The sequence below is a fragment of the Phyllostomus hastatus genome, unplaced genomic scaffold, assembly GCF_019186645.2.
Source record: "Phyllostomus hastatus isolate PE091 unplaced genomic scaffold, TTU_PhHast_1.1 phas_contig_34, whole genome shotgun sequence".
Lineage (NCBI taxonomy): Eukaryota > Metazoa > Chordata > Mammalia > Chiroptera > Phyllostomidae > Phyllostomus > Phyllostomus hastatus.
The window spans coordinates 25,104,748-25,122,301 of NW_025333857.1; the positions used below are offsets into that span (position 1 = coordinate 25,104,748).

The following is a 17,554-nucleotide window of genomic DNA, read 5'->3' on the forward strand; positions in this document are numbered from 1 at the left end:
TGGCTTTTAAGTATTTTTGGCATTTAAAATTCTGTTCTCGTGCATTCATATGTTTTTCATTAGTTTACAGAGAGAATTTTACTTTCACTGTGTCTTTTTCCAGTTTTTGTGAGGTGTAACTGACATATGACGTTGTATGAGTTTAAGGTGTGCAGCATATTGATTTGTTCAGTTACATATTACAAAGCGATGACCACTACAGTGTCAGCCAACACGTCCATCCCCTCACACAATTATCATTTCTTTTCTTGTGGTGAGAACACGTAAGGCTTGCCCTCTTGGCAACTTTAAGATACAATTCATCCTTGACTAACACCGTAGTTTGGGGTACCCACCCCCCACGGAGTGGAAAATCCAAGCGTAACTTTTGACTCAACCCTTTGCATCCGAGTATTTCAATCTGTGGTTGCAGTTGGGAATGCAAAAATAACTTTTTCACCCACGGTTGGTTGAATCCACGGATGCAAACCTCTAGCTGTAAAAGGCTGGCTGTATTTATTGAAAAAATCCACGTGCAAGTGGACTCGTGCAGTTCAAACCAATGTTATTCAAGGGTCAACTGTCTATAACACACTGTTTTTAACCACAATTATTATTGTTGTGTATTTTAAGTGTTTTCACTTTTAATATTTTGTGGGAATTATATTTATTGATTTTTTATTGTTCTACCATTTATATTTTAAATTACTTTTTAAAATTTGAATTGTATTCTCATCCTTGTAAACATTGTACATGGGCTCACTATTTCTAAATATATTTTGAACTCAGGAAATATAAACAATGTTAATTTTATGTCTCCCTTATACAGTCATATAACATCTATTTTAATCAAGATAAATTTTATAGGTTAATGGATAACATTTGTATTTTGAATTTTTAAAACGAAATGTTTATTGTTATATAGGTGATTTATGAATATATTTTTAAGAGAGAAAAATATTGCATTTATTTTGTCAGTACTTTTCAGGGGGTGAAATGCTGCTTTTATAACTCAGTTATTGTCCTCGATTGCCCATGATTTACTGAGTCTAAAAATACCTTAGTTATTGTTATGGCATTTATTATTACTAAAGTAATAACTATTACATTATTATTACATTTAAGTCCCATTTAATTCCACTGCTGAGAATGCAGACATGGTTAGGCGTCCCTAACTATGGTGTTGTTCAAATGGGAATTAAATGGGATGTTATGACAATTTTAAACATAGCAATTAATGAAAAAACTGGCAATTTTCCAAAGTATTAAAATCTCATTTTTTCTTTTTCAGGCTTTCTAACCAGGTTTGAATTAATACAGCTAGTGTCTCCAGGTAATGTGCCAGTAAATGCATTTTTAAATTGGATTAATTTAAATTTAAAAGGATTTTTGGCATGACAAAATGAGGATTGGTATTTAAAAGTCCTGCTTTATAATACTGTTCTTTACACCACCAGTCTGTTTTATTTTGTCCATTTTCAGAAGAGGAGCTCTTTGTATTCAGTGGTTATTTGACTTTCCTTATTCAGCTTCTTTCAGGTTTTTGCCTTTGACTATATTCTAATTTGTCGAGTGTGTGTGTGTGTACCTCCCAAAGCCATCTTCTCTGTTAGGTGCTAGAACAGGGTTGGCAACCTATAATTCCCAGGCCACATCCAGCTGCACTGTTTTTGTGTGGCTCATGAGCTAAATCTTCTACAATTTAAAAACTGAGATTTAATTCATATACTATAAAATTTATCACTGTAAAGTGTACAATTGAGTTATTTTAGTATGTTTACAAGGTAGTGCAACCATGAGCACAAATTCCAGAGTATTTTTATTACCTGGAAAGAGACTCCACACTCATTCACAGTCATTCATCATTGCTTCCTCCCCACAGCTCCTGGTCACTGTCAGTTTTTCTGTTCCTATTGGCTTGCCTGTTGTGGATATTTTATATAGTGGGATCAGATAATGTATGGCCTTTTATGTCTAGCTTCTTTCAGTTAATTATGTTTCAAGTTTCATCCATGTTAGAGCATGTGTCAGTACTTCATTCCTTTTTATGGTCAAATATTCTTTTATATGGATATACCACATAACCAATACTATTCTTTTACATGGGTAAGTTTGCTTATCCACTCATCAGTTGATGGACATTGGGTTGTTCCCACTTTTTGAATATTCTGAGTAATACTGCTATCAAAATTTATGTACAAGTTGTTGGATGAGTTGATGTTTTGAGTTCTCTTAGGTATTTTCCTAGGAGTGGAATTGTTGCGTAACTCCATGTTTAACTTTTTAAGGAACTGCCAAGCTGTCTTCAGTTCTTTCATTTTTAAATGGTTGGAAAGAAACTTAAAAATACAAATATTTAGTGATATGAAAATTATATGAAATTCAAATTTCATTTTTCATAAAGTTTTATTGAAACACAGCCGCACTCATTCATTTAACTATTGTTTAGGGCTGCTTTCATGCTGCAGTGACAGACTTGAGTAGTTGTGACCACATTCAAAGCCTAAAAATATCTACTGTCTGGCCTTTCACAGAAAATGTTTGTGACTACTATGCTAGAATAACAGGACTTTAGGGGAAAATGTTTTGTGCTGCCTTTGCTTTGCGGTGTCTTGAATGGCTGCAGACCTGAGCTAGTGAGAGAGTGGGAACCGCCACCTGGTGGCACCAATTCTCATACATAGTCTCTCAAAGTAATGGGTTGGCCAAGAAGGCTGCTACTTTTTTTCCATAAAATAAAAGGCACACTTTTTGTGCCTTTCATCAATAACTGGTTTCATTTATCCAACTATCAATTTGGATATTTTGAGTATGCTGGCTATCTTATGGTATTGGCTTGTAGTGGGTAGAGGCCAGGAGTGCTGCTAAACATCATCCAGTGCATAAGACAGCCCCACAGCAAAGAATTGTTTGGTTACAATGTCAACAGTACAAGAAAGTTTGCAAATCACTTTTGACACATTTGATCAGCCACAGCACCTTCTCCATACACTGCACAAACCTTTTTTTGCATTTCAGTTGTGCTACCTTTCTTGAGATTTAATAAAGCATTATATACCAAAATGTTGCATATTTTCTTCCATCTTCAGTATTAAAATGGCTGCACAAAAATTCACTAATTTTGGTAGGGTTTTTTTAAATACACCCAGATATGACAGCTGTCACGTCACAATCTAACAAAATTGTTTCAAATGAAGTTAAAGACAACTAAGCACTATTAGAGCCACTGCAGAAAAAACATAATGGACTTTTTGGCTAACCCAATACTTATCTGGTGATTTTCGAGTCATGCGCATGTGCGTGTGTGTGTGTCTGTGTGTGTGTGAGAAAGAGAGAATATATCTAAATTCAGAAACATTTCTAATGCTCTTCTGATCTTTGCCATTATAAATTTTTGCCCTTTCCCTTCCCTCAAATAAATCTTCATAGTTTTACTGTATCATAAAAAGCATCCCCAAATGATGAGAAAACTTTTTTATAATAGTTTTTAATATCAAATTTCAGTTATCTTTTTAAAAAGATTTTATTTATTTATTTTTAGAGAGGGGAGGGAGGGAGAAAGAGAGAGAGAGAAACATCAATGTGCGGTTGCTGGGGGTCATGGCCTGCAACCCAGGCATGTACCCTGACTGGTAATCGAACCTGCAACACTTTGGTTCACAGCCCGCGCTCAATCCACTGAGCTACGCCAGCCAGGGCGAGAAAACTTTTATTTATATTTTGGTGAACCTGTTTCTTGATATTTTCCTGGGGACAGAAGAAAATATCAAGGTATGGAATTTTTACATAGTATCACATACATTTTCTCCGATTATTAGCTTCTCCCATCCTGTATTCCTATTGTCTTTTAAAAAATCATAGTTCTACATCATTATTTAAATAGTTATAAAGAGTTTCATTAATTTACTTATATGTTTTTATAGGTTTGTAAACAGTATGTACATACAATTTTGGTTTTTATTTTTTCATTCTATATTGTTACCTGTAGTTTACTTGTTATTTTCAATAACTATGTATTTTCCTGTAGTGTTAGAATTATCCTTAAATTGGTATGGTTGAGCATTTAGGGTTTTTTGTGTTTCACATTTTTATAAAAATTACTTTTTCCTCTTGGTATATTTACAAAGGATAGAATTATTAGATTGAGCCATGTTTTGTAACCTGGGAGTAAACTGATCTCCAGCAAGTTTCCACCACTTCACTGGCAGATGCCTCAGCTAAAGCAGAGATGGCTGTGGAGGCTTTTAGGAGGATCCTTGCTCTGCCCACTGTGGCTGCCCTGGAGCAGGTCAAGGCCCCCGTGGAGTGGACCCAGGAGTCTGTAGTCCTTTATTCTGCCTCTTGGTTCATTGGCAGAAGCAGGCTCTCAAACCAGACAAGAACCCCAATCTCCATGGATCTAGGGACAGACACTCTTGCACATGTCATTGCTTTCTTGGGTTGACATGACAGAGAGAAGGCCAGCAATGTCTCCTCTCTACTTTTCAGAAATTCCCACTGAGTGTTTCTCAGACTAAAATCAGGGCATTGAGGTTTTTTTCTTCACTTAAGTTTTTTTCTTATTTGACCCACTTTTACATTTAAACATAAATCACTGCTAACGGACAAGTTATATTTTAGTATACTAATAAGATAGAAATAGGCCCATTTTAGTTTAATTTTATATGAATTAAAAATTACCAATACCTAAGTATTCTCACTATAAAATTTTTAATTAACACAAATTTTATGAAGGAAAAAGTCAAAAGCCTTGACTTTTTTAAAATCATCAACTGACAATAATTACTTAACAATTTGTGTATATTTTTAGACCTTTTAAGGTGTATTTAGTATAAATATAATGCATTTAGTATAGTCAACGAGCCCTAAAATGGTGCATATATATACATACATGCATATATATACGCTAAATATATCTAGTATTTATATATGTATATTTGGTATTATATTTTGGTTCAATGTATATATTCTGCAATTTGCTTTTTAAAATTTAATATATCCTAGACTGCCATCTGTTTTTCACATGACCAGAAATCCATCTGTGAGATGGTTGCAAGAATTGTTTGAAACTATGATGATTGGAGAATATTGAAGCTGGGTGTATGTATATTGGTTATAACTTAAAAGTTAATCAGATACACAATGGAGGCTTTAGTATATATTTTTTGGGGTCTATATTCCTTCAATTTCAGAGTATAATTAAATTTTAATTGCTCAAAGTAACAAATGCACTGTTTCAGATGCATTATAGACTGATTCATCATGCAGCATGTGTTTGTTGCGGGTGTGCAGGCCCTACCCTGTGCCACTTCCTGGAATCATGCAGGTGGCACTAGTCCCGGGGTGCCAGTGATAAAACCTCCTGATCTACCAGTCCTTGATACAAATAATTAAATAAATATGGCTTGCTTGAAGTCTTATGTAGACTGCACCGTGTGGTAACATGGGCCACGTTTGGGTTTACAAGGACCAGCTCTTCATTGGCTGAATTGATACCTTTTCATTTTGCTGTATATATTACTTTACTGTTTTGTACTTTTTCACATTGCTTCCAAACACACTTATTATCATCAAAGACATTATGATCATTAAGTTAAATGATACATGTACCTCTGATTTGCATACAGCTCTGCAGCTAAAGAAAGAAAAGATCCAATTATTTGTCTTAGAAGCAATAGACTCGCCCCCAATCCATCTGTCCAGTTTACAAAGCTGGGAAAAAGCGAATGGACACAGGGGGGCAGCATAATCCTGGACAACAGTGAACTTGGTGCTTTCTTTTAGTGACTTAAATAAAACCCCTACTTTGGTACGTGTCTTGTATAGTCAGTCCAGCTGTAAAATGCTATTTTAGTGGGCACCCGCTCCCTGATTCAGAGCTTGATTTTACACTTCATCAGAATGTTTACTAGGCATCAGCAGGAAAGAACTTTTGCCTCGGATGTTCTGGTTTTGACTTTCTACTTTGCCATGTGGCATTGTGACAAGTGTCTTCAACTCTTAGAGCCTCAGTTTCCTTATCTGCAAAGGGAATCAAATGAGACCCCGTACTGGGAAACAAGTTGTCAATTCTGATATGCTCTTCAAATGCTAGGTATTTCTTGAACCAGTATTGTTATTAAAATTATTTCCCTTGAAGTCTCATTTGTTTCCTTCTTGGGGAGCACCCGTTCGCTGATGGGACTGATGATGTCCCTGTCTGTGCCATAGCCTATTAAGAATGTGGACTTTTTCAGACATTCCACTTGCTCTATATAAATTGCTCAGCCTGTGTCTTTGTTTGTTTATTATTTACAATCTAGGCTCTTGTTGTAATATCCCCTCGGTGTGCTGACATTTTCATACTGGGTGGCACTTTGGATCTCTAGACCAAACCAGCGAGGCAGAATTGAGAAGCTTTGCAGCCTTCTGTTCCTCTAATGCTTTCTGTCTCTTTTTATCCCTGTGATTCCAAAGATAGTAGATGAATTCACCTCCAGTTCTCTGACAACTTATTTGCATCTTAATTTTTGCTACATACAGGAATAATAATTTATCATCTTGGATGCAGTGACAAGAACTAGGCAAAAACATGTGAAAAGGAAAAAGGAAAATCTCAATGTGTAGAGCATCATACCATGCATCAAGGTGTTTGTTCAGACTAGGAGCATATTATTGAAAACAATAGTCATGAAGACAAGGGTAGTGCTGAGACTGCTGCTGGGCTGGTGTCAGGGAGCCATCCTGGTGATGGCAGGTAATGCAGGCACTGTGCTCTGCACTTCACACGTGTTTGTCATTTGTCCTCACAATAGCCCTAAGAGGCGGGTACTGTTATGAGTTTTACATTTTTCTGAAGAGGGAACTAAAGTTAAGGAGTTTACATAATTTGCTCAGTCACATAGCTGGCAATTGGTAAAGCAAGGATTTGAACCCAGCTCTGTCTGAACCTAGAGCCTGAGTTTTTACCCAGTATGCTGTAGGTTTCAGTAGAAATTTCAGTAGAGGGAGTCTCCGCCAAAAAAGCAAGGAGGTCATGTCCATCGAGGGGAGCAGATGAAGGGCTCCTTCTGATGTGTTTATAACATCACAGTGTGTGGAGAATGGATTTGAGTGCAGGAAGAGTGGAAGCAGGCTGACCAGCTAGGAGGTCATGACAGTAGTCCAGGAGAGAGGTGGACAGGGCTTGGACCAGGGTGGTAGCTATATGAATGGAGAGAAGGGGACAGTTTTATGTTTATTTTGGAGATAGAGTCAACTGGACTTGCTAATGGATTTATGTAAGGAATGCAAGAGTAGAATCAAGGATAAATCCTAAATATTTGGCTGGAGCAGCTGGTACTGGTTCCTCTGATGGGAGGAGGGAAGAGATTATTTGTGATGGAAAAACAATCAAGCATTCTATTTTGAACCTGTTATGTTGTATATACTGTAAGACATTTAAGGTGAAACTTGAATGATGAACAGGATCTCAGCAGGATGGGAAGGCAGAAAAGACATTTTAGAAGGAATAGTCTACGCTGAGCAAGTTCATAGCAGGGGAAGGAAAGATACATTATTAGTTTATTGTGGGTGGGGTACATCTGAGAGAGGAAGAGTAGAAAGAAAGGATATTGTAATGAAAGATACAGAATACATTTTTTTTGCACATTATCCTTATTAGAACCCAGTAAGTGAAATAAGTAGGAAGAAATTGATCCATTATATTGTTGGATAAAAGGTCAATTATTTCTACAGTTGATGTACCAAAAAATACCCTCATCAGAATTCTTGTCACCAGTAAAATGGCAGTTGCCAGGCAGCAATGCTCCCTCATTGATTAGGTTACTATTTTGGCAATGCTCCTTAGAGGGGCCACGCTCAGTCCAAACCACTTGTGTAGCAACTACCATGTAGACGAGGAGGGCTCAGATGGCAGCTTCTCCATCCTTTAGCTCAGTGACTCTCAGTCCTATTAGACCCAAGATTACTTTGGTTAATATTTTGTAGCATCCCTTTTACCATACTGAAATAATATTCATAGTTAATAGAACCAACTTATATAAACCACAGTATTTGAACTGTGATATAAAGGAGAAATAAAAAGAAAGTGATTTAAAATAAAATATGTGCATCAGCATGTAAATGTTGGGCATAGTGAAGTATTTAGATGTGACATGATTTTCAAAATGCCAAAAGGATCCCAGTAAAGATCCAAACAGGAAAGTGCAATTCTTCCTTAATGTACATACTACTTGCATTCCTGAAAATCCAGTGTATTTTAAAATTATGCAAAAAATTGTATTTATATGTATCAGTTAGGTTCATACAGTGGTTTCTCACTGGCAAGAATGTCTGGTAGGAGGTCAGGCGGTTGTGCAGGAGTGTCTCGAGCATTGCAGGGCCTTTGGCTCCCTCCCATGAAGTGTCTCCACGTGTTTTGGAAGTGCCCCTGGGGCTGAAACCAGCCCTGCTAAGAACTGCAGCTCTAGCTGTTCTCTGGGCCGTTGGGACATTTGCATCCCTATATCACAGAACACACTGAACCCCCGTCTGCACTGTGACTTTCACACAAACAGGGCATTGTCTGCCTTGTTCCTGTTCTGTCCCCAGCACCTGGCCTGTGGTATGTTCCGAGAAAACATTTGTTGAAGGAAAGAATGGATGGATGAATGGATGGGTGGATGGATGGATGGACAGAAAGAGATTTTCCTCTTTGTTCTGTTTTGTAGAACAAACCTTTAGATAGTGTTTTATCCCTGTTATGACTTGGTGGGGGGCCTTTAAAAATTATCCATGAGATAAAAAGTAGTAGAAGTCATCTGCCTCTTGAATTAAATAGGTGCTGTAATCAAAATATCTCTTTTTATCTATGTGCCATCTCTGCCTCATTGCCGTCATCTGAGCTTTTATTTTGTTAAACTTGGGATGTAGATACATTATTTTTAGAATGTAAATCTACTTATGCCTTTCCTTCTTTCTTCTAGTGTGGGAAGAGTTGGCCTACTATGAAGAAAACACACGGGAGTTTCTTTTCCCTGAGCCCAAGCTGACACCTTCGAACCCTGGCATGTGTAGGGAGGTGCTCATGAAAACGGCTGCAGGTTTTCCTGTAAGCGATCTGTGCCCAGCTGGGCTTCTGTTACAAGAGAAATCCTTGGGGCCTGATTATTTCGTTCCTGATAGGGCTTGCTCTTGGGCTGATGATGCCTTCATCTTGGTCAGAACCCCTGTTATTCTGCTTAATAGCCTTGTTCAGATGCCCTACTCAGAAAGATCCCCATTATTGATCCGAGAGGTGGGAGTCTTACCTAATCTGGCTAAATCATACTCACACTCACATGATTATAAAAAGGATGATTTTTTTTTACCTCCTCTTAATGCAGATTAACTGAAAGATGTGGCATCAATTTATTTAATTATAGCTGTTGTTTTAGTAATAAAGTAAAATAGGGCAGTAACAGTAATAATGCTACCTCTCATTTAGTTTGCACTTTAGTTTTTCACATGATATCTTACTTTCCTCATAACAGTTCTCAAGTCAGCCAAGGCAGACATTATGGTCCCCATTTAATGGATGGGAAACTGACGGAGATTCACAGACTGATACTAATGCAGGATCTTAAATTATAGGGCAGTTATTCAGTTGATAATCTTTTTATTTATTTTTTATTGAATTTATTGAGGTGACATTGCTTAATAAAATTATATAGGTTTCAGGTATTCAGTTGATAATCTAACTGTTGGTGGGCATTATCTGAACCCAAATTCAAAATATTCATTTTGACATTATCTGTGATGATTTCTAACTCTGCAGCAACTCTGACAATGTACTTGACTTTTATGTCACTTGGATGACCTCCATTTTAAGGGCCACATCTTTGTAAATTATAAAATATGTATTTAATATTCAACTTGTTATCATCTCTATTTTGTTGAGAGTATTGTGCAGAATAGATACCATGCGGGGCCCCGTTTCTGTGACATTTATGATGACAGAACTTGTAGTTCTAATTCTTCAAACAATAGAATTCATCAAAAGTTGTCCTAATCAGAATTCCTGATGACTGTAACTTTAAGCCCTCCATTATCTTGAAGGGTTCTGTGAATATCACTGACACCATTTTTTTCTCAGAGATATTCTTCGTGTATCACTTATATCCATGGTATTCATGAGATGTTTGCCTTTATTATTTTGAATTATTGGGGTATTGCTCTTCAGAAGCTAAAAGAGTAAAAACTGGTGAGAATCATGTGAGGAATCTGCCTTATATTAACTTTGGTTTACCTGAGTTTTCTAGTGAGTAAAATCCATCGATCAACATTGGGCTGGTATTCAGCTAAGTATCCAGACAAGGAGAAACACAGCCTCTTACAATTTTCCAAATGCTATCTTTGTTTACCTTTATGAACAGACGTAGGAAGAAGAATCTATAGGAAGTTGTATTTATAGTTATTCATAAATACAGATTTATGAGAAAAGGCTTTAAAACTGCAGGGAAAGATCCTCAAGCATTAAAGTATCAATTCTTACAATGAAGTTAATTAAACTATATTTTAAACAATTTTTAGAAAAATAGAGGAGCCCAGTTTCTCTCGTATATCCTATAAAGCAAAATAAAACCACTTGCTGAAGTTTTAATAATAGCCGGCATTTGTTGTGTGCTCATGAGATGCCAGGCACGGTGCTGAGCTTGTTACATGGATTATCTTGCCAGTCCTCCTCCGCCCTGCAAGGTGGCTACTATTTTTTCCCTCATTTTATCGATGGGGAAGCTGGCATAGGGAGTTTAAGAAATGTACTCAGAGTCCCAGAGCAGGTGAGCAGTGGGGCAGGGATCCTTATGCTGGCCTGTTGGACTTTGAAGTGTGCGCTCTTAGTCACTGCCTGATGCTGTTCTCTCATGTTTATTGTCAGATTTCTTTTTATTAATATTGTATGACATGAGAATAAATTACATGTGTAGGTCAGGCAAATCATTCACTTCATTTTTTTCTCTTAATTTATCAATTGTTTAATAATTAGATATATTTCCTCCACTCAACTGTGGCTTTTTCTTTGTATTTCCATATTGTTTTATTTTATTCACTTGACACTCTTGACAGCCTCCCTCCCTCCCTCCCTCCTCAATTCCCTTTTACTGCTGAGGTCAAGATTTTTTTAAAAAGATAATCTGTTTTCTTGTTAGGTGAGGACTGAATTTATAAGATAAGCAGGGAGAATATTATTTTTTTTAATTATTAACTTTTAGTTAATTTTATGTTTTTGTTAGTGTAATGATTCTAGAAAAATCCTACTGTTAAATCCATTTATTGACCTAACCATCATCGCCATCATCCCACTGCTAAGACCATCGGACAAAACAGAGCCTGTAAATTTTCACTCTTAACTATTATGCTAAAATTGGTGCTGCTGTGGAAAAGAGAACACATTCCTTCTCGTTGTCTATAAATCATTGCTAGGAGTGGAGGTTATTTAAGGTGAGCAAGAGTGTGTTACAGAGTGCAGATTCCTTCCTGGCAGGGACCCTCCTCTCTTCTCCAGGCACAGTGAGCCAGGGATGTGAAGAACTCTTGAGCAGCTATAGGGATAGTGGTTGAGTATGGCCTAAGATCATCTGGGTTCAATCCTAGTTTTGACACTGTGACTTAAGGTAAATTACTTAATCTACCTTAGTTTTCTCACCTATAAAATGGGACTAATAATAGTACTTTCTTCATAGGGATATTGTGAGGGTTAAATGAGGTAATGTATGGATAGTGTTTAGCATAATACTGCTGTATAGTTATGTGCACAATGAAGGTGAGTTGTTGTATTTTATTGTACTGTCACTGAAGGTTTAATACTGCCTCCCTGTGAGGCAATGAGAAGACTATACAAGTCTGTGACTCAAGAGATGACTTGTTCAGGCTCAGGCAACTGCACCATGGGGGACCAGGGGCCTGCCACACATGTGAGGTCTTGTGATTTCACCAGTAGCACTGTGGAGCCTGGAACTGCCCCCAGTCCTCTTCTTCATGTGGGCAGCCTTGTCAGCCGGAGGTGATGCTGTACTGGTCATGGCATTATATGTTCTTTATCAAATGCCCCCTTGGGTGATCTGACCCTGTGCAGCACCTGGGCCCTTGTGTTTATAAGCCCAGAAATTTTGAGCCACCAGTCTACACCGAGTACTCTTAAGGGCATACTATGCATTCTAGAGTTCTCTCCATACCACAAAAAAGGAGCTCAGAATGTAGGTTGTGTCTGTTAAGGACTTATTTTGTAGACGAGGAATGCACAGGGGTGGATGTGTATAGGAATGAATGCACAGGAAACAAGCTGAGTCTCCCTACCCCTCAGGAGGTAGCATGGGGTGACGGGAAGAATATGGGCTTTACTTTCCAACAGTTGCAAATCCTGGCTCTCCCAATCCCCAGCTGTGTGACATTGGATATAATATTTGATCTGAAATATATATATTTCACAATATTTTAGACAATGTGATACTTAGCAAAAATAGGAGTATCAAACAATGCAACAAAATGAAGAGTTTGGAAATAGGTCAAATGAACATAAGTATTTTGTATGAGATATAAAGCAAGTTTTTCAAAGCCAGTAGATAGGGAAGGAAAACTCCTATCCCTCATGTCCCCTAGGTAATCTAATCTCATTAGAGTAGCTAACTGCATGGACACTGGAGTGCCTGGGTTCAATAACCAGCTTTGCCATCACTAGCTGGGTGAGTTACTCTAACTCTGTGTCTTAGTTTCCTTCTCTACAAAGTAGAGATACTATTAAGACCTACCTTATTAGGTGGTTTTGAGGATTAGATGAGTTCCTACACACAAAGGACTTAGGTCAGGACCTGGCACATAATACAACTTGTGTGTTTAGCTATTATTACATATTATTTTTATCTTTCATCTTTATTGGTATATAATTGACAAAAATTGTATATATTTAAGGTGTACAACTTGATGTTTTTGTGGAATAATTGCCACAATCAAGCTAATTAATTTATCCACCACGTACTGTTACTAGTTACCATTTTCTTTTCTTTTGTGGTAAGAACACCTGAGATCTTAGAAATTTCAAATATCTAATAACAATATAGTATTGTTAACTATAGTCACATCACTGTACATTAGATATTAGATGTCCAGAATTTATTCATCTTGCATAGTTGAAATTTTGTACCCTTTGACCAACATCTACCCATTTCCCTCATCCTATAAGCCCCTGGCAACCAGCATTCTACTTTCTGCTTCTGTGAGTTTGACTATTGTAGATTCCACATATAAGTGAGTTCAAGCAGTGTTCATCTTGTGGTGTCTGGCTTCTTTCATTTAGCATAATGTCCTCCAGGTTCTTCTATGTTGTTGAAAATGGCAAAATGTCCTTTTTTAAGGCCGAATAATATTTCATTGTGTGTGTGTGTGTGTGTGTGTGTATATATATATATATATATATATATATATATGTATGTATGTATATATATGTATATATATTTGTTACATGTATATTTTAAGTAATGCATGTGGATTATGCCAACCACACAAAAGTGCAATTAAGTTCTTGCATGATTTCAAGAATGGATGGGCAAAGAACCTGTTTCCAATAATTTTACTTGCCTCTTTTATGCTGTTTTATTTTTAGGGCATTGCTCCCAAAATAGAGTTTTCTACAAGGACAGCCATCAGAGAATGTGTGCTTCTGCATAGAAACAGATTTCTTGTAAGTATAATCAAGAAGTCAGTAATAGAAATGTCAAGAATTTTCTCCACAAATTTAAAGAACTAGGTTTATCAAATTTAGATGCAACTGGATGAATAGAAACCTGGAGACTTATTGCTAACTTTGAATTTCTATAAAACTGTTTGCCCAGCTTGTCACATTAGAGTGAATATGTTTGACACATTCATCACGATACAGTTGGTAGAACAGAATGATCTCGAGCTAAGATCACAAGTTTGACGTGTAAGCTAGTTAGTTTTTTTGGTGGTTGTTGTTCCATGATTTTTACTCTTGATCTTATGAACAATAGTGTTTCCTTCTTTCTTCTTCTGAGGCTGAAGGTCAGAGTTGTATTGTGGGCCACCTTTGGTCATCGTGGAGGGTCTTGGGGCATCCGTGAGCACTCCCTCCATTTCATTCTCTTGTTTCATTCTCTTGTTCTCCTAGTTTCCCCTTCACCCTGATTTCTTTCTGTGTTTCTTTTACCTTATTGTACACAATTTTGTAACAATTTAAAGTCCTTTCTAGAACACTATGGAGAATGAATATAATGTAATTTGTAAAGCTTCTTTGAATACTTTGCTTGTCATCCTAAATCTTGCCTGATCCTTCAAAAGACCTTGAAAATGTGGACTGTGGGTACTTAATCACAAGAGTCTGTGCAAATCCATCAATCCTCTGGGCATTATAACTCATACAGTGGGAGACCAATGATTAATTTTAAGGAAGTAATTAGCTGCTTTTCAGTTTTTCTTTATTTACCCACTATTTTCTCCAATTATATGTATGCACAGTGAATTTTTCCATCTATCTTTTTTCTTTAAAACCTCCATTTATATGTGTGTATGTGTGTGTGTATATAAAAAATTATATACATCTTTCATGTACATATAAATTTTATATGTATAATATATACCTTCCTCCTATTTATATATATTTATACATGGGAGGTTTCTTTATACATATAAATTTTATATGTCTATCTTCCTTTTATATATATGTATATGTGTGTGTATATATATATGTAATCTTCCTTTTAACTCTTATAAAAGTAATATCTTTGCTCTGGCCAGGTAGGTCAGTTGGTTAGAGTGTCATCCTGATATGCCAATGTTGTGGGTTTGATCTCTGGTCAGGGCATGTATAAGAATCAACCAATGAATGCATGGATAAGTGGAACAACAAATTGATGTTTCTCTCTCTTTCCCTTTCTCAAATCAATCAAAAATAAAGTAAAAGTAATATCTTTTATTTTTTGTCATAACGAGAGTATCCCACTTATTTTAGAAAATTAGAAAATAGAAATAAGCAAAAAGGACATAAAATTAAAAATTTTATGTCATTTTTACTATCTAGAGATGAGTATAATTTTTTGAGTATATTCTTCTATACAACACATATACTTTTATTTAAGGATCAAAATCATACTATACTGCATATTATTTTATACCCTTCCTTTTTCACTTAATATACCATGAACATATTCTCATGTACTTAAGTGCTTTTTTAAAAAGTCCTCACCCGAGGATATGTTTATTGATTTTAGAGAGAGAAGAAGGGAGGGAGGGTCGGGGAGAGAGACAGAGAGGGGTAAACATCAATGTGAGAGAGAAACATCGAAGGGTTGCCTCCTCTACTTCCCCCGACCAGGGATCAAACCACAACCTAGGTATGTTCCCTGACTGGGAATTGAACCTGCAACCTTTTTGTGTACCAGATGACATTTCAACCTACTGATCCACCCAGCCAGGACTCCTTAAGTACTTTTACACCAGGCAAATTGTCATGGCTTCATTGTATGCCATTGCTCAGTAACACCATAATTTATTTGGCCAACCATTTTCCTAGTTGGGAACTTAACGGATATGTCACAGTCCAGTCAGGAAAACAAACTACACATATTATTTTAACAGAAAGATTTAACGGAAAAAAAAAAGGCTAAACAGAGGCTGGAGTACTGAGAGGTAAAAGGAACACTGAAGTGATGGAGATAGTAACTGCAGGAAGCAGCTTCCACCCCTTGGACTGAGGAAACAAAGGAAAGAGTTTGGGTCATCGAGAACACAGAAACTTGAGGAAGAGACCCCATAGAAAGGGAATCCCATAGGAGAAGGACCCTGTGGAGGGGCTGCCTTCCTGGGTATTTCCTCAGGAATTCAGAGGTAGGACTTAGATGAGTTGGGACTCAGACCTCTGAGGGGAGACATCACTCATAGCGGGTGCCTCAGCTCCTGTGGGGCTAGACTCCAATCTCTGAGTGCTGGTATGTCTGAGGAGGTCACACTGAGGCTAGTTCTGGGATTATTGGAGTGGTGGGAACTATACACTGGAACCATGTGCTGTTGCCAAGATAAAGCATAGTTGCTGGGCTGATGCTGACAGGAATAAAATGCAAAACTGGCAGTGGTCAGTTCTGCCTTCTTGGTGCAGTCTTGCAGGCTCCCTCCAGTGCCTCTTAGTGGTGGTAGAGTCAAATGATAGCTGGAGAAGGAGAAGGGTTTTGCAGAGTGACAGCCCTGTATTACAAGCAGAGTCTAGAAAAGGTGGGTTTGTAGTTGAGAGGCAATTGCTTACTCACAACTTTCCAATATAGTTGGTTTCTCAGTTTTGAACTGTTATAAAATATTTTTAGCTAAACACATAGTCATAATTATTTCCTTATAACAACTTCATTAGTGTGAAATTGCTGGATCTGAGTATATACCAGATTCTCTTAATCTCAATCTTAATATCTGTGTATTGATTGATCATCTGTCTATGACTGGGGAAGTTTCTAAGACTTACTGTCTCCTGATACAAATATATCTCACTCACTGTTATTAACTGAAATACAACATAATAGCAAGTTATACATACTAATAATGTTAAGCTGAACTGAAGAAAAATTAAGTAGAAAAATGCCGTTACTTGAGTTTCTGTTTTACAAATCTGAGATGGTCAGTTTTTTACCTTAGTTAAACAAAGTTCAATTAGATATAGTTATATTCTGATAAAATTTTCTTTTTTTATTTTTGTTTTAAAAAGTATTGTTTTCTTTTTCCTTTTTGGTTTCAGGAAGAAAGTTATAAGTCACGAAGTCCTTTATCTACACCATATGGACCAAAATTCCCCTTAAATAATACACATGGGAAACCAAGGGAGCATAATCTCAACAAATCGCCCCAGAGCATGCAGTCCCGGGTGCCCTCTCCATATTCTACCAGGCGTTTCTTCCAGGACCAGCCAGCTCAGCTGAACCTTGGAAATAACTTCAAAATCTCCAGAGAAAGCAAACCTCCGTTTGTAGTTAGACATGTGAGCTTAAAATTATCTTTTGGAGTTTTTTGGAATGGTGAGGGTATGAATGAGCTCAGAATACAGGAAGTTTAGGTCATAAAACTAATTGGTTAATATTAAATAAAAAAGTATTCAAACTCATGAAAGGCAAGGACCTACATCCAAGATTACTCTATCCAGCAAAGCTATCATTTAGAATGGAAGGGCAGATAAAGTGCTTCTCAGATAAGGTCAAGTTAAAGGAGGTCATCACCACTACCAAGCCCTTATTATACGAAATGTTAAAGGGACTTACCTAAGAAAAAGATCACCTGGCTGGTGTGGCTCAGTGGACAGAGCTTCAGTCTGCAAAGTTGCTGGTTCAATTCCCAGCCAAGGTACAGGCCAGGTCCCTGGTTGAGGGCAAGAGAAAGGCAACTGATCGATGTTCCTCACACAGTCTTCCTCCCTTCACCTCTCTAATTAAAATCTATTTAAAAAAAGATTAAAACTATGAACAGGAAATGGAGAAGCCACAGAGCTTATATGTACAACCCATGGATATGAACTAAGGGGGGAATGCTGGTGGAAGGTGGAGGTGCAGGGTGGACGGGAATAAAAGGGAGAAAAAAATGTGACAACTAT

General features: G+C 37.1%; 1 protein-coding gene across 1 annotated transcript in view; it reads left to right on the forward strand.

Annotated features, from left to right (window-relative positions):
• The window catches only part of SPATA6L (spermatogenesis associated 6 like), a 52,925-nt gene that overhangs the window by 9,336 nt on the left and 26,035 nt on the right, over positions 1–17,554 (forward strand). Inside the window, exons 4-7 of the mRNA XM_045840377.1 lie at positions 1,271–1,312; positions 8,925–9,049; positions 13,577–13,654; positions 16,709–16,948. Coding sequence (XP_045696333.1) covers positions 1,271–1,312; positions 8,925–9,049; positions 13,577–13,654; positions 16,709–16,948 — 485 coding nt within the window. The remainder of the gene's footprint in view (positions 1–1,270; positions 1,313–8,924; positions 9,050–13,576; positions 13,655–16,708; positions 16,949–17,554) is intronic.